Source organism: Dipodomys merriami, unplaced genomic scaffold (assembly GCF_024711535.1).
Source record: "Dipodomys merriami isolate MVZ:Mamm:240054 unplaced genomic scaffold, mDipMer1.0.p SCAF_36, whole genome shotgun sequence".
Taxonomy (NCBI): domain Eukaryota; kingdom Metazoa; phylum Chordata; class Mammalia; order Rodentia; family Heteromyidae; genus Dipodomys; species Dipodomys merriami.
Genome location: NW_027205159.1, coordinates 1 through 22,109, shown reverse-complemented (window position 1 = coordinate 22,109; position 22,109 = coordinate 1). Strand labels below are relative to the sequence as shown.

Here is a 22,109-nt window from a genome sequence, read left to right as displayed (position 1 = left end):
TCTCGTGGCGGCATTCAGAGCGCGGCCCAGAGCAGCAAGTCCCTCCCCTCAAAGCGATTGGCTCTAGACCTAAAAACTAGATGCTGGATTGGTCAGCTCAGGCGAGGTGGCGGGACTGAAAAGACTACCGTGCACGCCGACTGGCCAGACTAGTGGAACTGACATTGCATCCGTCGGCCTGGCCGCGCGAGGCCTGGGCTCGAGAGTGGAAGCCGGGATGGCGGCACCGCGGCCTTGCGCGGACGGGTCCTGCTGCTCCCACTCTGGTGCGGTGCCCGGCGTGCAGCAGACGCTAGAGGAGATGGACTTCGAGAGGGGTGAGGCGGGCCTGGGAGCTCTCCCCGGGCCTGGCGGCCCTATGGACTGCGGGCCGAGTCTCGCTGTCGGGGCCTGGTGCGGGAGGGCGGCCGGGGCGGAGCCCACAGCCCCGCGTAGCTGGGATCTCGCCAGCGACCCGACGCGGCCTCCGACACCGGACACCGCGCTTCTCGTGCAGGCGAGAAAGCTAAGACATCGGTGTCCAAAAACCTTTCAGAGAACCTCAATCTAACCCCCCCCCCCCCCCCCCGCAAAGTGGCGAGGCCGGGCTCGGCCTCTCACCGGGGGAACTCACCTGGGAGCCGCCCGCGGGCGCCGGCGAGCGCGGGGCCCGGAAGCCCGCCGCTGCTGGAGTGCGGAGGGCGGGGTCTTCCAGGCTGGCGCGGCGCGGCCTGGGGAGCTGGCCGCTCGGGCGCGCTTTCTGTCCGGGCAACCATCTCCAGACAGGTGACAGCCTAGCCATTTTGCTCTCCAGGGTGGATGACTGTTTGGGACCGCTGTGCTGCCGTGCTGCAGCGGCTGCACCACACCCTGCAGCTTGTGGAGTCCAAATCACAGTCATCAGGTGATGTGGTCATAACCATTCCACGCCTCTCCCTCCCACTGACCACCTCTGGGCAGTAGTCCACCTAGCAGCCAGAGTAACCTTTTCAAGACAGCAAATAAATAAGATCATTGCCTTTTCCATTGCTTAAATTCAAGTTTCCTTTCGTGGCCCACAAAGCTCTATGAGGGCTAATGCCTACCTACTGTTATTTCTCTATCCTTATACAGTTCTCATGTATGATTTTCTTCCATCAATCACTGACTGGTAGCCAAACTGGACTTTTGATTTTTCAAATATGCAAGACCTTTTCCTGATTAGGGTCTTTCACTGCTCTTGCTGTCTTGTCTCCTGAGAGTGAACTTCTTGCAAATTGTAAGTTAACTGATGCCTTGCCTTCTGATCTCAAGTCTATTGAGTTGAGACATTCTAGAGATGTCAGTTCCATAAAGGCCTTTGACAATGTCAAGCCATTTTTGTGTGTACTGCATACATCCTACCATGCCCAGAACAGCTCTCAAAAAGGAAGAATCTGGCCCAAAATGTCAGTTGTGCCCCTGCTGAGAAAGCAGGTCCTGCCCCTTCTAGGTTACTCTGTTACACCTGGCACTTTGCTCATTAAAGCAGTTTGTACCATCTGACACCATCTTGTTTATTCATTATCTGTTTCCTACACACTGCAAAAACCCTTATCTGTTTTAGTGAGTTTATTCAAATCACAACCCTTCCCTTCATTTTCTTCTAGAAATACTGTTAAAGTTTGCTTTCTTTCTCCATGAAGGATGCCTTATTTACTCTTCCTCACATTTGTGACATTAGTGAGTTCAGAGCAGAGCATTACAGGTTGACAAGGTCCTCAGTCTTTTGGGAATATAATTTCATTATCTGCTTGTACTTGCTACAAGCTAAACTGTTGAAAAATCTGATTTTTGGTCTTTTTAATTTTTTAATTTTTATTTTTTGTTGGTCATAGGGCTTGAACTCTGGGCCTGAGCGCTGTCTCTCAGCTCTTCAGCTCAAGGCTAGCGCTCTACCACTTGAGCTACAGCACCACTTCTGGTTTTCTGGTGGTTAATTGGAGATAAGAGTCTTATGGCCGCCGGGCGCTGGTGGCTCACGCCTGTAATCCTAGCTACTCAGGAGGCTGAGATCTGAGGATCGCGGTTCAAAGCCAGCCCGAGCAGGAGAGACCGTGAGACTCCTATCTCCAATAAACCACCAGAAAACCGGAAGTGGCGCTGTAGCTCAAGTGGTAGAGCGCTCGCCTTGAGTGAAGAGCTGAGGGACAGCGCCCAGGCCCAGAGTTCAAGCCCCACGGCCGACAAAAAAAAAAAAGAGTCTTATGGCCGTTAGGCCCAGAGTTCAAGCCCCACGACCAAAAAAAAAAAAAAAAAAAAAAAAAGTCTTATGGCCTTTCCTGCCTGGGCTGGCTTTGAACCTCGATCCTCAGATCTTAGCCTCCTGAGTAGCTAGGATTACAGGTGTGAGCCACCGGCACCCGGATGATTTTTGGTCTTTGATGAATGTTTTTGTTTTGAGCCATGCCTCAAGCATAACTTTTAACTTCTGTTTTACTAATCCTCCTGGAGATTTAATACAATTTTTCACTTGGGGACTAATGGTTTTCTTTATTTCTGAATAATTATGAGTCTCACGGAAGGCTGGGTTTACGCCTGTAATCTTAGCTACTCAAGAGACTGAGATCTGAAGATCATAGTTCGAAGCCAGCTCAGACAGAAGAGTCCCCATGAGACTCTTATCTCCAATTAATCTCCAATTAACCACCGAAAACTGAAGTGGCACTGTGGTATAAAGTGGTTGAGTGTTACCTTCAGCGAAAAGAGCTCAGGGACAGTACCTAGGACCTAGTTCAAGCCCCATGACTGACTAGAAAAAAAGAGTTTTCTGCCTGGGCTGGCTTTAAACCATGATCCTTAGATCTCAACCTTCTGAATAGCTATGATTATACACCTGGCTTGGGTAATTTTTAGATGTTATTTCTGTTTATAGCAAGTATGCTCCCCCCCCCCCACTCCTTTCAATGGTGGTGGTTTTTTTTTTTTTGGTTGGTCGTGGGGCTTGAAGTCTGGGCCTGGGCGCTGTTCCTGCACTCTTCAGCTTAAGGCGAGCAGAGCATTACAAGGTTGACAAGTTCCTTTCCTCAGCCACTTCTGGCTTTTTCTGCTTATGTGGTGCTGAGGAATTGAGCCCAGGGTGTCATGCATGCAAGGCAAGCATTCTACCACTGAGCCACCTTCCCAACCCCATCTTCTTTTTTGTTGTTGGTTGTGCACCTTAAACTCTGAGCCTGGGCCCTGTCCCTGAGCTCTTCACTTGAGCCATAGCTCCACTTCCGGGTTTCTGGTGGTTAACTGGAGATAAGTAACTCACAGACTTTCTTACCCAGGCTGGCTTTGAACTGCAATCCTCAGATCTCAGCCTCCTGAGTAGCTAGGATTACTGGTAGCATGACCCACCAGTACCCGGCCTTTTAATATATTTTAATTCATTCTGTCTTCTGTGTTTATGTCTCTTTAATGCATTTCTTTTTGTCATTTTGTGTTGCATTTGGGTGAATTCCAAAGCTCTAATTCTCACTTCCGCTGGGCCTGCTGTATGGCTCAGCCCTTCATTGTTTATTTTGCTGATTTTACATTTTAACATATTTCTGTTTCAGATTTCTTTTGGGGGGGGGGAATCAGTCGTGGGGCTTGAATTCTGGGCTTGGGTACTATCCCTCAGCTCAAGGCCAATGCTCTTTCACTTGAGCCACAGCACCACTTCCAATTTTCTGAGTGGTTTATTGGAGATAAGAGACTCACAGACTTTACTGCCCGTGCTGGCTTTGAACTGCAATCCACAGATCTCAGCTTCCTGAGTAGCTAGGATTACAGGCATGAGTGAGCCACTGGTACCCAGTTTCAAATCTCATTTTGTGTTTTGATTTTTTTCCCCTAATGATCTGTTGATTTGTGGATTCTGTCCTTCAGCTTTGTGAGTACATTAGACATCACTGTTTAATGCTTTAATGACTAATTTTGAGCCATCCCTTTTCCTGCTGGTATTTGCTGGATGTTCTCATGTTGGTGGATTTCTTTTTGTTTGGCAGACGCTGGTCTTTGAGATGCTCATTTGTGGGATGTTCTTACATTGCCTTGGCTAGCTGTGGAAGCATCCTTTTCTAGTATTTGAGATTTGCAGGGTTTTTTTGGACAAGAGTCTCACTATGAACTTGATCTTGAACTCTGATCCTCCTGCCTCAGTTTCTAAGAGTGCTGAGATCACAGAGGTGTACCACCACACCTAGCTTCAAATATTACTATTAACTTACAGAGTTTGTCTCAGCTAGCTTTTATGACTGATCCAGATTATAACATTGGTAGCTTGGGGTGTTTGCTCCCTGAGGGTAGGTAATACAGATACACTTAGGTCCCATTCTTCCAAGTTGCATAAGTCAAGGGATCGAATTTTTTTAGTTTCTTCATTCTTTACACATCTATCCAAATTATGCCTCTTTCCTTTTTGTTACATGATACCTTATCAGAGAGGCCACCCCTACCCACTGTTTATAACATCTCTCTCTTTCCTGTCCTTTTCCCCAACTCCCTTCTCAAATCGGACCTTGTAAGTGATAGACAAGTGTTCTGCCACTTGTGCTAAGTCCTCAGTCCTTTTCCCCTTTATTATTTATCTTATTTTATTTATCTATTTTTGTCAGTTGCGGGGCTTGAACTCTGGGCCCGGGTGCTGTCCCTCAGCTCGTCAGCTCAAGGCTAGTGCTCTTGAGCCATAGCATCACTTCTGATTTTCTGGTGGTTTATTGGAGATAAGAGTGTCACGGACTTTACTGCCCAGGCTGGCTTTGAACCTCAATCCTCAGATCTCAGCCTCCTGAGTAGTAGGATTACAGGCATGAGCCACTGGCACCTGGCTATTTTATTTTTTGGTGGTACTAGGGTTAAAATTCAGGGCCTGTGCTTACTAGGCAGCTATCTACCACTTGAGCCAGGCCCCCAGCACTTTCTGTTTTAGTAATTTTTCTAATAGGGTGTAGATCAGCCCTTTTATGCCTGGTGCCAGCTTAGACCACTATACTTCCAGTGAAGCATGTGCCACATATCTCAGTGCTTCTTTTTGGTGGTACTGAAGTTTGAACTCAAGGCTTCATGCATGCTAGGTAGATACTCCACTACTTGAGCCATTCCACTAGCCCTTTGTGCTCCCTTTTTTTTGTTTGTTTGTTTCTGTTTTTGTTTTTTTGGTCGGTCATGGGGATTGAACTCTGGGCCTAGGCGCTGTCCCACTACTTTTCAGCTCAAGGCTAACTCTCTACCACTTGAGCCACAGCACCACTTTCAGCTTTTTCTGCCTATGTGCTGCTGAGGAATGGAACCTAGGGCCTCATGTATGCAAGGCAAACACTCTACTGCTGAGCCACCTTCCCAGCTCCTGCTCTGGTCATTTTTGAGATAGGTTCTCACTTTTTGATCAGGGTCAACTGGACCATAATTTTCCTATTGAGATGGGGTCTCACACACTTTTTGCCGGGCCTTGACTTGAAGTTATCCTCCTGAGCCACCACATCTGTTTTTTGTTGTATCTTTGTTTTGCTTGCTTATTTGGGGGAAGTTTATTTGAGGCAAGGAGGTCTCTTGCTTGGGTTGGCCTGGACTAGATGATCCTCCTGCCTTTGCCTCCTGAGTTGCTAGGATAAAAGGAGTGAACCTCCATGCCTGATGTCTGGCTCCTACTTTTTTTTGTTTTTTGTTTTTTCCCCAGTATCAGTACTTGAACATAAAGGCTTATGCTTTGGCTTATCCTTTTCCCTCATAGCTGGTACTTTATCACTTGAGCCATGCCTCCAGCCTAGAAGTTTGCTGGTTAATTGGAGATGGGAGTCTTATAGACCTTTCTGCCTAGGCTGGCGTTGGGCCCTAATCTTCTACATCTCAGCGTCTTGAGTATCTACGATCATAGATGTGAGCCACCAGCATCCAGCCTGCTTACTCACTCCCTTTCTCTCTTGCTTTCTTTCCCTTCTCTCATCTCTCTTCTTCCTTCCCTCTTTCCTTTCCTTTTTTTCCTCCTCTCTCCCTTTCCTTTCCTTCTGTGTGTCATTACTAGGGCTTGAACTCAAGGCCTGGGCACTGTCCTCTTGATTTTGCTTTACCATCTGAGCAACAACTCCACTTCCATCTTTTTTTTTTTTTTTTTTTTTTTGTGCTGGTAGGGCTTGACCTGTGGGTCTAGGAGTTGTCCCTGAGCTTCTTTTTGCTCATAGCACTCTACCACATGAGCCCAGCTCCACTTCCAGATTTATGGTAGTTTATTAGAGAGAAGAGTCTCACAGAGCCGGGTGCTGGTGGCTCATGCCTGTAATCCTAGCTACACAGGAGACTGAGATCTGAGGATCTGGATTCAAAGCCAGCCCGGACAGGAAAGTCTATGAGACTCTTATCTTCAATTAACCACCAGAAAACGAAGTGGCACTGTGGCTCAAGTAGTAGACTTGCCTTGAGCTGAAGAGCTCAAGGACAGTGCCCAGGCCCAGAGTTCAAGCCCCATGACTGACCAAAAAAAAAAAAAAAAGTCTCACAGACTTTCCTGCCTGGGCTGGCTTTGAACTGGGAACCTTAATCTTAATTTCTTGAGTAGCTAGGATTATAGGCATGTGCCACTGGCACCCAGCTCACTTCTAGCTTTTTGGTGATTAATTGGAGTTCAATTTGACAGCATTTTCTGCCTGAGCTGACTTTGAACCTCGATCCTCAGATCTCAGCCTCCTGAGTAGCTAGGATTAAGGTGCGAACCACTGGTGTCTAGATTCTGATTTCTCTTTAGCACACTTAGCACTTCAACTTGACTTAAAATGTATATGATATATATGTATACAATATGTATGAATTATATAGAATATATAGTTTCCATGTATAAATAGATAATAACTTATAGATGTGTGCACATAGATACTTTCCGTTAGAATTAAAGCTAATTTTTTGGGGGGGGATTTTTTTTTCTCAGCTGATCCCTTGTGTCTACAACACTGCAGGGGACAAGTTGAGTACCCCTTATCCCAAATACTTGGACCTAGAACTGTTTGGAATTGTTTCAGAGTTTGGAATATTTGCATGTACTATGTAGGCTATCTTGGGATGGGACTTAAGTACAAGCAGGAAATTGACCTTTGTTTCATATACACTTCATGCATTTTCTACACTATTCCTGTGTTCTCACTGCAACCTACCACATCAAATCAGTTGTGGAATTTTCCACTTGCTGAGAGTATTTCAGATTTTGGATTTTTGGATTAGGGTTGCTAAATCCTGTATTCAGCAGGTCCTTGTTGAGTGTATTGCCTGAGCATGGCAGCTTGCCTCCTGCTCTCGGCAGAGGGAAAGTGAAGACCTCCAGTCTCAGTGGTCCCTGCTTGGGCTCCACTACCTCCCTGCTTCATACATAGAGCCTTGCTCTGGCTCCCGCCACACATGCTTGCACCTGTCACTCCCCGTCCTGCTGAGGCAGTGACAGAAAGCCCCTTGAGGTGGGCAGTGGCTGTCCAGTTCCAAGTACCTTTGGGTCCTATAGAGTCAGTACTTTTCATTGTTTTGTTTATGGTTTTAACTTTGTTCCTAGAATCTGGCAATTTACTTTTCATTAAAAAAAATGTGTGTGTGTGTGTGTGTGTGTGTGTCGGGACTAGGCAATTTCCTTTTCATTAAAAAGTGTGTGTGTGTGTGTGTGTGTGTGTGTGGTGGTGTGTGTGTGTGTGTGTGTGTGTGTGTGTGTGTGTGTGTGTGTGTGTGTGTGTGTGTGTGTGTGTGTGTGTGTGTGTGTGTGTGTGTGTGTGTGTGTGTGTGTGTGTGTGTGTGTGTGTGTGTGGTGGGGGACTAGGCCCTGCCTCTGAGCTGTTTTGCTCAAGGCTAGTGCTCTACCACTTAAGCCATCGCTTCACTTCAGCTTTCTTTCTTCTTTTTTTTTTTTAAGAATCTCACAGACTTTTCTGCCGAGGCTAGCTTCAAACCCCAGTCTTCAGAACTCAGCCTTCTGAGAAGCTAGCATTATAGGCATGAGCCACTTGTACCCAGGCATTTTCTTATTTGAGAATTTGACTTTATATTTGAACATCTTCACCATTCTTTATCCAGCCTCTCTGTATTTGAAAGATTTTGTTTTGTTTGTTTTTGAATAGGCTGAGGCAGGATGATGTTGAGTTCAAGGTCAGCTAGGATACATGGCAAGATGCTCTTTCTGGTCCTATTGTCCTGAGTAGACAAACCCTGTCTGTCATGTTCACAGCTATGTCACAACACCTAGAGCAATCCTTGCACAGAAGAAGCACTTGGTTTATATTTGCTGTATAAAAAAATATTTTCCAGTTTACAGATGGGACATTCTGGTCAAAAGGTGGAGGAAGCACTAAAGGCTCTGGTTGTGTTGCACTGCTCAGTACTTTGGTTGGCTTTCTGCAGGAATCTGGTCAGCAGCACTGAATGGAGACCTGGGCCGAGTGAAGTATTTTATCCAGAAGGCCACGGACCCTAGCCAGCCCGACTCAGCTGGCTATACTGCTCTGGTGAGCTGGGAGGAGCAGAGTGGGAAGACAAGGAAGCTCTTTTTCTTTTTCTCTTTTGAGAGAGGATCTTACAGTATATAATCCAAGTTGGCTGGGACTCTGGATCCTCCTCTTTTCTCAGCCTCCCAAATGCTAGGATTATAGGTATACTCCATCACACCTGTTGAGAGAAGCTTTAGTTTGGGGGTGCTGCCTGTTCTCTGAGGAGGGAATTGGTGTTTGGCCTGAATTTTCTCTCTATCAGCAGTTACTCTTTTAAGCATCAAATAAATCTAGGTGTATTAATTAGTGTACAGCCAAAGCCTGTAATCCTAGCTACTCAGGAGGCTGAAATCTGAAGATCTCAGTTCAAAGCCAACCCAGGCAAACAAATCCAAGAGATTATTATCTTCAAGTAAAAACAATAACAAAAAAGAACAAAAAAAGCCAAAAGTGGAGGTGTGACTCAAGTGGTAGAGTTCCAGATTTGAGTAGAAAAGCCAATAGATTGCAAGTCCCTAAATTCAAACCCCAGTACCACTACACACATAGAGTTCATACCCATTATGCAACTTATTTTCCTAACAATCCCCAGAGTTAGGAATACTTATTATTCAACTCCTCCAACTGCTGAAACTGATGGTAGGAGTAAAGAGGCTTGCCCAGTCACTCAGCTGCTACAGGTGGTCCCTAGATGACTCAGACCCCTCCACCGACAAATCACGAGCTCTTGCCACCCTGTCATCTGCCTGCCTGCTGTCTGACCTCAGTTTTTGCTCCTGCAGCACTATGCCAGCCGCAACGGGCACTATGCCGTCTGCCAGTTCCTGCTGGAAAGTGGAGCAAAGTGTGATGCCCAGACCCATGGGGGAGCCACTGCTCTGCACCGGGCCAGCTACTGTGGTCACACCGAGATTGCACGCCTGCTGCTCTCACATGGATCTGACCCCCAGCTGGTAGATGATGACGGCATGACCAGTCTACACAAAGTATGGCCCTGTTCCCCTTCAAAACTTTCCTTTTCTTGTTCAAAAAGTTAGAACTTGTGCATTGTGGGAAACAGAGAGAAAACAAAAAGCAGAGAGAAAAAAACAGAAATCACCTGTTAGTCTCAGCATTCACCTTTATTAATGTACATATACCTACAGTTAATGCAGATAGGTATTGGCCTTTTAGTTCTTTTTCCTTTTTAGGCAGACTGTTTTACCTCTCCTCCAGCTCCCTTGCAAGGCTGTAGCCAGGGTGATCCTTCATTGAAATCTTTCTCCTAGTCCCTCAGTCTCCTTGGCCCCTCCTTTGAGGTATTCACTCTACCAATTGCTTGCACATCTTCTCTCTCCCTCTCTTCCTCCTTCCCTCCCTCCTTTCTTTGCTTCCTTCCCCTTCCTAACTCTTCCCTCCTTCCCCCTTCCCTCCCCCTCCCTTTTTTTCTTTCTTCCTTCCTTCCCTCCTCCCTTCAATCTCCCCCACTTTTTTTCTTTCTTTCACCAGTACTGGGGATTGGACTTGGAGCCTGGGTGTTGTCCCTGCACTTTTTCGCTCAAGACTGGAACTCTTTTTTTTTTTTTCTTTTTTTTTTTTTTGTCGGTCATGGAGCTTGAACTCTGGGCCTGGGCACCATCCCTGAGCTCTTCAGCTCAAGGCTAGCACTCCACCACTTGAGCCACAGTGCCACTTCCAACTTTGTCTGTGTATGTGGTGCAGAGGAATCCAGCCCAGGGCCTCATGCATTCGAGGCAAGCACTCTACCACCGAGCCACCTTCCCAGCCCTCAAGGCTGGAACTCTTATCACTTGAACCACAGTTCCTCTAGATTTTTTTGGTGATTAATTGGAGATGAGAGTCTCATGGATTTTCCTGCCCAGGCTGGCTTTGAACTGTGATCCTTAGATCTCAACCTCCTAGGTAGCTAGAATTGCAGTTGTGAGCCACAGGCACCTGGCTTTTTTTGTTCTTGTTTTTAGTATGAAGACCTGACCAAAGACAAGAATGGCTGCTGGGCAAAGGTCACTAGAAAGAAAAAGTAGGGTTAAATGCTCAGATGACAGAAATAGTCTAGTCTGTGTATAAGTAATTGGGATTTGGTAGGAATTAGAGATCTGCTCAAAACCTAGGGTTTCCATTCAACAGATTTCTGTTTTATGAGCAAGAAGGTCCTGAAAGTGGAACAAAAATGAGCAGGGCTCAGTAGAGGTATGCCTTCTGATTTGGGCTTCTCTCTCTCTCCACAGGCTGCAGAGAAGGGTCACGTGGACATTTGCTCTCTACTGTTGCAACATAGCCCGACCCTGAAGGCCGTCCGAGACCGGAAAGCACGGCTAGCATGTGACCTGCTGCCCTGTGACAGTGACTTATGGGACCTGCTGGCCAGCTGAGGCACCACCTTCCCCCTTCAGCTGCCCTTGAAGGGTACACAGACTAGCGCTTCACATCCCTGTATTGCCCAGCACCCACACTGCAGGGTGGGAAACATAGGAAGAGCCTCGTGGTAACCAGGGAGGAGGTTCGGTGAGGCTGAAAGCTTTAAGTTTAGACACATGATCATCTTCGAAGTTATTCACGGAGCAACATCTATCCAGTTAGGAAAAAAAAAATAAAGTTATATTCTGACTTCATCCCCCACTCAAAGGTAAAATTCAAGATAAGAGGCTGAGTTATGAAAATTCCAAATTGCAAGTACTGAAAGAAATAGGAAATAATGTGGCAGTAGCTGCTCTCTAGCAGTGAGCTTGGTGCACGACACTAGGTATCTGTACCTCAGCTTCCTCATCTGGTGGCACTGATTGAAGCCACCTCAGGGTCGCTCTGGGGAAAGGCACTTAAGAGAGTGCTTGGCACGTTGCAGGCACTGTACAGGAGTGCTTTCTCAGGAGTTTCCTAGAGAGATTCTTCCATTGTTACAAAGCTGTCTAAATTCAGAAGCATTCACAAAGATGCACATTGGGGGCTGGGAGTGTAAATCAGTGGTAGAACACTCATCTAGTTTGCACAGGGCCTCAGCATCAGATATGTACTGAAGCATGGGAGTATATTAGAAAGAAAAGAGGTTGAGAGAACTGACCTGTTTTCTGGTAGGGAAGGGTCAAGTCTGCAAACATTACTGGAGTATAGCACAGACTCTCATGGGAAGAATAGCAAGTGTCCCCTCCACATCATGCCGCCTCTTCAAATTGTGGTGATGTATGAACACAAAATATACAGAGGAAGAATTAGGACATGGATTAAACTGCTATCTGTAGCAAGAATAATCAAGAGCTCTTGAACATTATCTTTTCACGCCCCCTCCCCCCAAATTTGAACTCAGGGCCTTGTACTTCAATTTGTCTGCTCAGTTTGGCTTTAAACCTCAATAGTCTAATGGCATCCTCCTGAGTAGCTAGGATAGCAGCTGATTTTTTTTAGAGTGGGTTGTTATGGAATTTGAACTCGGTCTTATGCTCTCATATAGTGTTCTTGCTTATGGTTGGTTCTCTACCTCTTGATTCATCCTTTCAGCCCTTGCTTTTTGTTGGTTATTTTAGAAATGGGTTCTAGCAAGCTTTTCTGACTGGCTGGCTATGAACCACAGTCCTCTAGATCCCGGCCTTCTGAGTAGTTCAGATTATAGGCATGTGCCACTATTGCCAAGCAGAACTGTAGTTAAAAAGTCAAAGTCTCCCTAAGTTTTCTCAACATTCTAGAGCACTTCCACATGGCCAGCTTCTGTCAGAGGGACATCTGGCAGCCCGTGGGGCCGCTAGTTCTCCAGCCACAGTTCCCCTCCCTCGTTTGATCATCTCTGCTCATGTTGCCAACTCTGGAGTCTTGTTTACTGGCTATCTAATTTCCTTTCAAAGGTCAAGTTAGTGTTCAAGGCCCAAGCTGGGTGAAGGTTTGTATGGCTTCAGAAGAATGAGCTAATTTGACTTTAGTGGTTGAAGACAGATTGCTGTGCAGCTAGGTATGGTGGTCACTGCACATGAGATGGAGTGGCTCTGAGTCCTCCTTCCCCATATGACACCCTCCATGCCCAGGGAATGGCTGTAGGGACCTGTACAGGGACATGGAAGGCTTCTCCAGTAGAGAAGGATCTGAGACAGGCCAGGTTTGCTCCTGATGGTGGGGTAATCACTGTGGTGACGGAATCCTGTTGTAGTAGGTGGTCTTCTCCTCCTCCCAAGGTTCTCTGTGGAATTCTAGCCTCCTTTTGCTGGGGTGTCTGAGCTGGGCTATCCCAGTGTCTCAGCCTGCCAGACCCACAACATGGAGGCTGGCCTATTCACAGGTGGGCTCTCAGGAGACTGAGAAATGTTTACCCCGGGATGTGTTTACTAAATTCCTCACCAGTAGATGTAGAAATGTGGCCAGGGGCAGGGTAGTGGGTGTCTGGCTCAGGAGCTGACTCAGCTATAGATAGCTCCTTTTCCTGCCCTCTGTGGGCCACATTCCCAGACTGGTATTTTGGTTAGTGTGACAGGGCCCCAGAGTCATCTAACCCTGGCACATGCCTCTGTCCTGCCCACCTCTAAGAGACAGCTCTCCTATAAAAGGGCTGAGCAGCTCTGTGCTCTCACTGGGGGTGTGGAGAGTGGGGGGGGACCATGGACTTCATCAGCATTCAGCAGTTGGTGAGGCTGTGGGGCTGCGGGGCCAAGGGTGGGCATATCTATACCATTGCAGCAGAGTGGCTAAGTACTGCCAAGAGCAGGCAGCTGGTCTCTGGGCAAGTCAGGCTGTAGGAGAAAGCTGCATGTAGCTCCTGGTCTCATGTAAAGTGGTGAGGGGGTCAGGGAGCAAGAGAGGGAAGACATGGGAAAGGAGTTGGCTGATGGTACACGTGAAAAGTCCTTGAGTTAAAGTGAGCTCTTTTTTTGGGGGGGAGGGGGAAGGGCAGGGCGGGGAGTAGCACTAGGATCCGTCACAGGGCCATCACTTGTGAGATGTTTTTCTGAGCCACATCCCCACCTTAAGTTTCCTGTTGTGTCTTAGTTTGTGACAGTAGATATGGGACATGTAAGTTTATTTGGAAGATGCAGGTGTAGCTGGGCTTTTCTTTAAAGCCTTGTGCTAGTACTTGCTCTGTGGATGTCTAAAGGCTGCTTTGGGACAGGCTTGTGTGTTCTTGGGTTACCTAGGCAGTGATGAACAGTGATGCCAGTAACATTTTGGGATATCAATTTCAGAGCTAAGATATAGAGGATACCTGCTATGGGTTAGGGCCCCAGCCTGTATCACTCCTGGCTGGGGCCAGATTAGGTTGCCAGAAGACATAGACTATGGACCTTCCTTAGTGCTACCAATGGTGGTGTTGGTGGTAGCTCAGAGAACACTTGGTGTTGGTTTGTTTTGTTTGTCATGGGGCTTGAACTTGGACTGTCCCTGAGCTCTTTCACTTAAGGCTAGTGCTCTACCACTTTGAGCCACAGTGCCACTTCTGTTCTCTGGCAGTTCACTGGAGGTTAAGAGTCTCATGGACTTTCCTACCTGGGCTGGCTTTGAACTGTTGATTCTCATATCTCAGCCTCCTGAGTAGCTAGGATTACAGGTGGGAATCACTGATACTATTTTTTTTTGCCAGCACCAGGACTTGAACTCAGGGCCTTGAGTTCACAGCTGTTACTCAACCAGTTGAGCTCTACTTCTACTTCTGGCTTCCTCCCTCCCCTCCCCCCCACCCACCCCGGCTAGTTTACTGGGGGTCAGAGTCTCATGGACTTTTCTGCCCAGGCTGACTTCAAACCTAAATTCCAAGACTACAGGAAAGAACCACTGGGTGCTGGAAGTTTGAGCCCACTTTAAAGATGTAGAAACAACTTTGCCAAGAATTGAACCAGGGATTTACCCATAGCACCTTCTTTACCCCTGAGCTTCAGGTTGGGTGGCGGTGTGATGTGATCTAATAGGAATTTAGGGTAGCAGCCCAGGAGGGAGGCTAAGGTGTCATCTGCTCAAAGGCTACTGGCCTGGCAGCAGTATAAATATCTTCTCACATGGCTCAACCCTGTGATCTTGCTGACAGGAGCAAAGTAGGCGGCAGTATTTGGCCCCCTGGGCCTGGGCCATTGCCACAATTGCCACAATTGGTAAGAACCACAGGTGTCAGGGGAGGCAGGGACTTGCCAAGAAGCTTTCAAAAGGGTGGATCAGGCTGGCACTCGGGTCCAAAGCAGTGATCTGTGTACATCAGCTGGTCAGCCACCTTCTGGCACTGCAGGATTGTTTTCCAGGGGTTCCTCCAATCTCATTGATTCTTTCATCTATACTCTATCCTATAGGTAAGTGAAGAAAGAGTTGAAAGGAAAGTGTTGGGATTTGGACATGAAACTCCTGATCCTGGAGGCTGGCCTAGTGACTGGAGGCTGGGACGCCAAGAGTCCGTGGCCCAGGAGAAGTTGAAATTGGAAGAAGAGAAGAAGAAGAAAGTGAGTGATGCTGGGGAACTAAGATGTGGGCAGCTCTGAATGTTAGGGCCTCAGAATCATGGCCCAGCCTCAGGCAACCTGAACAGCTGGGCATCTCCTCTGAGCAGGGCCCTTTGCTTGACTTGTGCGTTCTTTCCATCCCAGCTGGAAAGATTTAACAGCTCCAGACTAAATCTGGAGAACCTGAGAGACTTGGAAAACTTGGTTCAAAGACGAAGAGAAAAACGACTGAGACGCAGAGTCCCCCCCAGGAAACCTGAGCCCATGGTTGAGGTAAGTGAGAAGTTAGGGCGACTCAAGTTCCCCGGGCTGGAATTGTTGAGGTACGGCCTCCTATCCTGTGGGGTTGAGAAGAGTAGGTGTTGTGGCTACAACTGAACCCCTAGTGCCCAGGAGGCCATATGGAACCCATCTGAGTCCTCATGTATTTGGTAGGGCAGCTGTTATGAAGTGCCCTGGGGATCTTAAGCCACAGAACTGGATTTCTGAAGTTCTGGGGCTTTTGAAGTTCAGCTATTGGCAGAGCTGGTTCCTTCTGACAGCTGAGGGAGGGGCCATTCTCACCTTCCTCCCTAGCTAGCAGCAATCTCTATTGTTCCCAAGCTTCAAACTGCAATCCTCAGATCTCAGCCTTCTGAGTAGCTAGGATTATAGGTGTGAGCCATCAGCTCCTGGTGTTTCTGCTGCCTTGTTCACATGATGCTTTCCCTGGTCCCTGGTTATGTCTTTCACACTGGATTAGAGCTTCTCTTAACACAAGTTACATTAAAAGGGTTGCCTACTCCAGTAATGACCTCATCCTAACTAATTATATCTTCAAGGCCCCAATTTCTAAACAGCCACATTCTGAGGTACTTGGGGCTATGACTTCAACATGGAGAGGGAGACAAAAGTCAGCGCATCTCTCTCATATAACTCCTATTTGTACTCGAGAATGAAAGAACAATACTGCACAGACCAACAGTACAACGGTACAGCAGAGTGTACTGGGATATACTGCTGAAGTTATAGTGTCCAGTGCTCAGTCTTGGGAGGAATGACTTTGTCTTTCTGCTTGCACAGCCACAGCCACAGGCCCAGCAGGAGCCTGTGGGCCTGGAGATGTTCCTGAAGGCAGCTGCTGAAAATCAGGAAGCCCTGATTGACAAGTACCTGACAGATGGAGGGGACCCTAACGCTCATGACAAGGTAGTATTGGTGGGTGAATGGGCTTATATAGCATCTGTAGTGGTGCACACTTAGTCCTGGCCTGGGATACATCAGGGCTTTTCTTTTGCATGGCTTGAATATGGTGGTATATCTGAACTGGGAGGGAGAGGCTCTTTGCCATATGAACAGGCAACTCTGGGAACAAGAAGGGTGTAAACTTGAGACTGACTGTGCTGTCTCTTGTCTCTGCCCACAGCTCCACCGCACAGCCTTGCACTGGGCCTGTCTGAAGGGTCACATCCAACTGGTGAACAAGCTGCTGGCAGCTGGTGCCACTGTGGATGCTCGGGACTTGGTGAGAAGCTAGGCAAGGCCACTCTTGGTGGCTAATGTACTAGCTACTCTTCAGTCAATATGCCCAGCAGCCATAGGTCAGAGGGCTTTGCTGCTTTTTGTTGCAGCTTGACAGGACACCTGTATTCTGGGCCTGCCGTGGAGGACACCTGGACATTCTCAAACAGCTGCTTAACCAGGGAGCCCAGGTTAATGCACAGGACAAGGTGAGGAGACAAGGTGCCCGCTTCGGGTGGCCTGTTAGAAGCACGTGAGCAGAGCATGGGGCGAGCAGATGCTAGGCCTGCAGAAGAAAAGGTATAATCCTCAGGGATTGGAAGGCAGAGGCAACACTGACTACTGCTTCCTCCTAGATCTGGAGTACCCCCCTTCACGTGGCAGTACGCACTGGCCACTCTGACTGCCTGGAGCACCTCATTGAGTGTGGAGCCCACCTCAACGCACAGGATAAGGTACTCTGCTCAGGGACAGGCCTGCCACCCTGACTTTCCTGCTGATGGCAGGAGTGTGACCTCCTCTCTTTCAACAGGAGGGGGATACAGCTCTCCACGAGGCTGTGCGGCATGGCCACTACAAAGCCATGAAGCTGCTGCTGCTCTATGGAGCCAAGCTGGGTGTGCAGAACATGGTAAGTGCAAGCTGGGCAAAGGTGGTCAGGGGAGCATTTGAAGAAAGGGAGCACTGACCAGCTATCCTTATTTCCAGGCTGCCCTGACTCCAGTGCAGCTGTCACGAGACTGGCAGCGAGGCATCCGGGAAGCACTGCAGGCCCATGTTGGGCACCCCCGCACCCGGTGCTGATGACTCGGACCTGTGGGGTTCTCATAGCCACCATTCCAGTACCTCACTTGCAACTGTATTTCTGGGTCTCTTGACCCTCAGTCCAGACTCCTCAGGGCTTTGCTTCCTCAGGCCTGAGGCACAGCAGGTAGAAAAAGCAGGCCTTCCCGGCTTCAGTGCCAGGTGGGGCTGCATTCCCTGCTAGAGCTAGGGCGGAGGACTAGAGTGCAGCAGAAAGCAAAGTGGGTCACAAGGAGGGTCAGGGGATGGAGTGAGAGCCAAAGCCAGAGCAGAAAGTGAGCAGGCCGGTACTACCCAAGGCTGGGTGCTAGACTTCCTTGGTGTCTGCTACCCCTCAGAAGACTAGCCCTGGCCTTCCACAAAAGCCAGTCTTCTGTGGGTGGTGATTCAGGTGTGACCGACAATTATATCCAGGACTTGATGGGAGCCAAAGTGGAAGCAGGCCATGAAGGTGCCAGGCATTATGCAGCTGGCCACTGCCCTTAGGAGAGGTTTCCCCTGGGAACTCCATTCCTATCAACGGCAACCCTGATAGTGTCTGGAGTAGCTCTAGCCATCTCTGGTCTTCAGGACTCTGAAGGGGGTGCTGGCAGGCTGTGAGGGCATCAGCAGGTTTGAGGCCCCACAGAGAAGTCAGTACCTACTGGGTTGCCTCAGAAGCCTGAGCTAGAGCTTATTTAGGAGAGACCTGTGCTCACTCTGTAAGGGTCGGTAAGGCCAGCCTGCCACACTTTTATTGGCTGGCTGGCGGCTTTCCTTTGAGGGGTTTGAGTGCCTGGGTGCTAGGGACTGCTTGTGGCCCACTCAACTCTTGAGGCGGTGGCCCGCAACCCTATTTTGCTCAAGGCTTCAATGTCCTCTACTACTGGAGATGTTTTGGCCTGGCCCCTGTATCCCACTCTGCACACTGAGCAACTCGGGACTTGGCCTATGGGGGTCACAGGGAAAGTGAGGAGCACGCCGCTCCCCTCCCTCATCTGCTAACTGGTGGTGTACCAGCTCCCTTCTGGCTCCTCTCCCCTTGCTCTTTCACTGGCAGAGACCTGTACTGCTGGCGGAGCCGGCTCCTTAAATGCCAGAAAGCTGATCTGAAAGAGCTCTACTCCCAACTGACCACAGGCTGAGAGGATTAAAAAGATGAAGGCTTTGTTTCCCTCACACGATCCTGGGTTACCTACGTACCTGGGTTGGCATCTAATTTGCAGCAGTTAATTTTTAATCTAACTTTGACAGCCTTCTGAGGCTAAGAACAAGGTTACCTTTACTATGTGAAAAAGAAGCGACTAGTGCTCCATACCCAGGGGCCACACACACCTTCCACAGGCAGTGACCTGTGGTGACACAGCCAGTGCGCACCCAGACTCTGGTGCCATAGGCAAAATAGGCATTCAAGACTAAGGGCCTTATCTAGAAAATGATGATATTTATGTATCAGACAAAAACACTTTTTTATGTGGAGAAGTACTGTTTTTCTCATTAAACTGATTATTCCTCACAGCCTAGTTGTCTTTCTTTGGCGGGGCTAAGCCAGTACAGTACATTGGGCACCAAGGACTGCCTGCCAGGGCCAAAGGCCTTGATATACTTGAGCTTTGCAAAGGTGCAAAGCAATTCAGTGAGTGGAAAGATGGCTTTTGAACAAATGGAGCTAAAATAATTGGACAACTGTAGGCTTGAAAAAAATAGCACAGTATGGTGGCTTATACCTGTAATCCCAGCTACTCAGGAGATGAAAATCAAAAGAAGTACAGTTCAAGGCCAGACGAGGCAAAAAGTCCACATGGCTCCATCTCAACTGAGATAAAAAGCTTGCTGAGAATACACCAGCATGATAGTGGGTGTCCATTTTCCCAGGCGTATAGCAAGTGTAAGACTGGTCTAGACCACAGCAAAGGGGGTAGGCATAAGGCTCAAATGGTAGGACCTGCCTAGCAAGCATAATTCCTTGAGTTCAAACCCAAGTACTGCTCTACTTCAAAGGCCAGGTATAGTGGTACACACCTGTAATGACAGCACAGAGAAGCTGAGGTAGGAGGCAAGCCCAAGTCACAGAGTAAGGCCCAGGCATGTAGTTTAAAAAAAAAAAAAAAAAAGGTATTGAGTCACCACACATTTTACAAAACAGACCAAAATTTAAGTGTAAAAAAAAATGTAGGGGGGAAAAAAGACAAATTTTGGGATCAAGGACTTCGATTTCTACAGAAAAATTAGTGGACTTCATCCCAGAGAAAACTAATATTTACACTGAAACCTGTACATAAATGTTCATAGCAGCTTTATTTGGAATAGCCCAAAACTGAAAATCCAGATATCCTTTGACGGTCAACAAGTATACCATGGAATAGCACTTGGCAATAAAAGGATGAACCACTGTCACACAAAAGGACCTGGATGAGCCTCCAGAGAATTACGTTAATTGAAAAAAGTAATCCCAAATAGTTACATACTAATTTATCCCATTTATACAACATTCTTGAAATGACCAAAAAAAAAAGATGAAAATAGTGGTTGCCAAGGACTGGGGCAAAGGGCATATTGGCTCTAACAGGGCACTTTGTGGGGATCCTGATGGTGATAGGACAGGGCTGTATTGGACTAGGGCAGGAATTCTATAGATCTGCAAATGCCAAATGATGTAGACTTCTATGGCCATACTGCACCACTGTCAAAAATCCAGGTTTTGATACTGTATTATAATTCTATAAGATATAACCAGGGCTGGGAAGGTGGTTCAGTGGTAGAGTGCTTGCCTTACATGCATGAGGCCCTGGGTTCGATTCCTCAGCACCACGTAAGCAGAAAAAGTCAGAAGTTGCACTGTGGCTCAAGTGGTAGAGTGCTAGTCTTGAGCTGAAGAGCTGAGGGACCGCACCCAGGCCCAGAGTTCAGGCCCCACAACCGGCAAAAAAAAAAAAAAAGATATAACCATTGAGGAAAACTAGGTTAAAGGTGTATGGGACCTCCATCTTTGTAACTTCTTATTAAATCTATGATTTCAAAACAAAGGGGAAAATGAAAGCATTAGCTCTAAGTGCAACTTGGTATCCTACACTACATCTTGCAACAGAAAAAGGACATTACTGGAAAAAAATGGTAAAATCCAAATAAAGTCCATAAAGAGTATTGCACCAATGTTATTTTAGTTTTGAAAAAGTACCAATGTTATGTGAAATGCTGCAATTAGAGGAAACTGGGAATGTGGTGTACAGAATGTTTCTGTGAGCCTAAAAGTATTTCAAAACTAAAACCCTGGTGCTCTCAATGATTAAACCAGAAGCCCCGGGAGTGGACCTAGGTATGAGCATTTTAAATTTGCCAGGTGAGTCTGAGGTTACAGCCGAGGTTCAGAACTTGTGTTCTGGAAATGTGTTTAAAGTATTTCCTACCTGAATTTGTTCTTAAGAGCATATTCCCTGAAAACAACTCCTCGGAGAGCACACAACTGCAATTTTGGCCTTCAGCCCCATTTACAAGGGCCCAAATCCTTCAAGGAAAGTTCCAGAATTCCTCAATTCCTTCCCAATTTATGGTCCCATGTCTCTGTGATGCCCCAGGTTACACATAGCTGAATAGGGGATGAAAATTTAGGTAAACTACAAAAAAAGACAAATGCCTTCTTGTTCCACTTCTCCAACACCACATTGCTAAGGAACGTACAAAGAATTTGAAATGTTTCAGATATAAGAAAACCTTAAATTCCTTTTTTTAAAAGAAAGGTGACAAGGTTGCACATGGTTCATAAACCATCCTTCCCTCCCTTGCTGCTCTCCATGCCAGTTACAGCACACCTCCCTGGAGGCCTATGAGAAAGGTAGGTACAGCAGGTGGTCACTATCCCTGGGGTTAGACAACATTAGGTCCAGCAGAAAGACCCCTGCCTCCCATATGTGACCTCTCAAAACTCAGAAATGGGCAATACTGTTAAGTGGCAACTACGCACAGTAGGTGGGAATGACGGCCCCACGGGCTATGCCGGCTAAACCTCAGCACCACTGTGGGCCAGCTTGTTGCTTGTGACTCCAGAAGGGGTCAGAAAAGCCACCTCCATGGGAGGGAGCAGGAGGCACAGGCTTATGGGAAAGCATGCTTTCTACATTTGGCACATGAGAGGCTAGAGCACATGAATGAAAACATGGCATTATACGGGGAGCCAGAAAGTACACCAGGGACTAGGGACAAAGCCATGGATTTGAACCCTCAGCCAGACCTAGTACCCTCAGTTTGCTGAGAAAGTGCTGCCAGCAGCAGAGGGTTTGGCCAGTTAAAAGCAAAGTGACCATAGGGCAGGGCAACATAAAGGCAGGAATTGTGCACCCACATGGCACCTGGCTCTGAGAGGTATAAATACACTGCACTGGTGTTAGGGGAAGAGGATCTGGGCCTCAGGGACTAGAGATAATGTTCCTTTCATTCCTTCCAAAATCAGGCTCCTAGAGGGCTATACTTGGCTGACCCCATCTCCAAAAGGAGGCTAGGGCCTGCTGATGACTCCTGGCACTGAGGAAGCTCAGGACCCATACCTATAAGGGCCATCTAAAACGTGGCCTGGAGAGGTAGGGACGTGCTGGCATGAAGCTTCTGCTTGGCTCCCTCCAGCAACCCCACATGCTTGTCTGTTCCCCAGCTCAGGGCTGCCTGGCAAGCAGTTAAACTCCTGGGTTCCGCCCAGGGCTCTCCTCCACTGGGATGCCAGGCTTGCTGCTGTGATTGGACCCTAGAGGAAAGAGGAAAAGGAGAATAAACATCTAAGCTGATAAATGGAGCAAAGTCTAAGAAAACCAAGTGCTAAATCCTGAGGACAGGGAAGGGCAAGGAGTAACTGGTTAGAAACGTGATCAGCCTAACTTGTTCTCACAAGAGAAAACCATTCCAAGGACAGATTTTAGTTACGAAGGATGACCACCACAAAGGATGAAGATATCTGACCCCCCAGGAGACTCGGGTCACTATACTGGGCAAGAGGAAGCTGCTCTGGAGGATCAAGCACACT

General features: G+C 47.7%; 2 protein-coding genes across 3 annotated transcripts; both read left to right on the top strand.

Moving 5' to 3' along the window:
- The first annotated feature begins 188 nt into the window (after positions 1–188).
- On the top strand, positions 189–11,668 carry LOC138804279 (ankyrin repeat domain-containing protein 39). 2 transcript variants are annotated; one of them, XM_069988454.1, is made up of 4 exons: positions 189–317; positions 8,332–8,435; positions 9,200–9,403; positions 10,646–11,668. In XM_069988454.1, the coding sequence occupies exons 1-4, from the start codon at positions 218–220 to the stop codon at positions 10,787–10,789; spliced, it is 552 nt and encodes a 183-aa protein (XP_069844555.1). In that variant the 5' UTR covers positions 189–217; the 3' UTR covers positions 10,790–11,668. The 2 variants fall into 2 exon arrangements, with proteins under 2 accessions (XP_069844555.1, XP_069844556.1); XM_069988455.1 differs by having other exon boundaries at positions 10,608–10,792.
- A 1,284-nt stretch (positions 11,669–12,952) lies between these two features.
- On the top strand, positions 12,953–18,622 carry LOC138804278 (ankyrin repeat domain-containing protein 23). Its single transcript, XM_069988453.1, has 9 exons — positions 12,953–13,021; positions 14,669–14,815; positions 14,960–15,088; positions 15,878–16,003; positions 16,221–16,319; positions 16,426–16,524; positions 16,672–16,770; positions 16,848–16,946; positions 17,024–18,622. The coding sequence occupies exons 1-9, from the start codon at positions 12,995–12,997 to the stop codon at positions 17,117–17,119; spliced, it is 921 nt and encodes a 306-aa protein (XP_069844554.1). The 5' UTR covers positions 12,953–12,994; the 3' UTR covers positions 17,120–18,622.
- The last annotated feature ends 3,487 nt before the right edge of the window (positions 18,623–22,109 follow it).

What these genes read in the sequence shown, in the direction of transcription:
- LOC138804279 (XM_069988454.1), top strand. Translation starts at nt 218, where the DNA reads ATGGCGGCACCGCGGCCTTGCGCGGACGGGTCCTGCTGCTCCCACTCT. An exon ending in CAGCTGGCTATACTGCTCTG is followed by an intron (nt 8,436 to 9,199) that starts GTGAGCTGGGAG and finishes TTGCTCCTGCAG; the next exon opens with CACTATGCCAGCCGCAACGG. An exon ending in GCATGACCAGTCTACACAAA is followed by an intron (nt 9,404 to 10,645) that starts GTATGGCCCTGT and finishes CTCTCTCCACAG; the next exon opens with GCTGCAGAGAAGGGTCACGT.
- LOC138804278 (XM_069988453.1), top strand. Translation starts at nt 12,995, where the DNA reads ATGGACTTCATCAGCATTCAGCAGTTG. An exon ending in CTGTGGATGCTCGGGACTTG is followed by an intron (nt 16,320 to 16,425) that starts GTGAGAAGCTAG and finishes TTTTTGTTGCAG; the next exon opens with CTTGACAGGACACCTGTATT. An exon ending in ACCTCAACGCACAGGATAAG is followed by an intron (nt 16,771 to 16,847) that starts GTACTCTGCTCA and finishes CTCTTTCAACAG; the next exon opens with GAGGGGGATACAGCTCTCCA.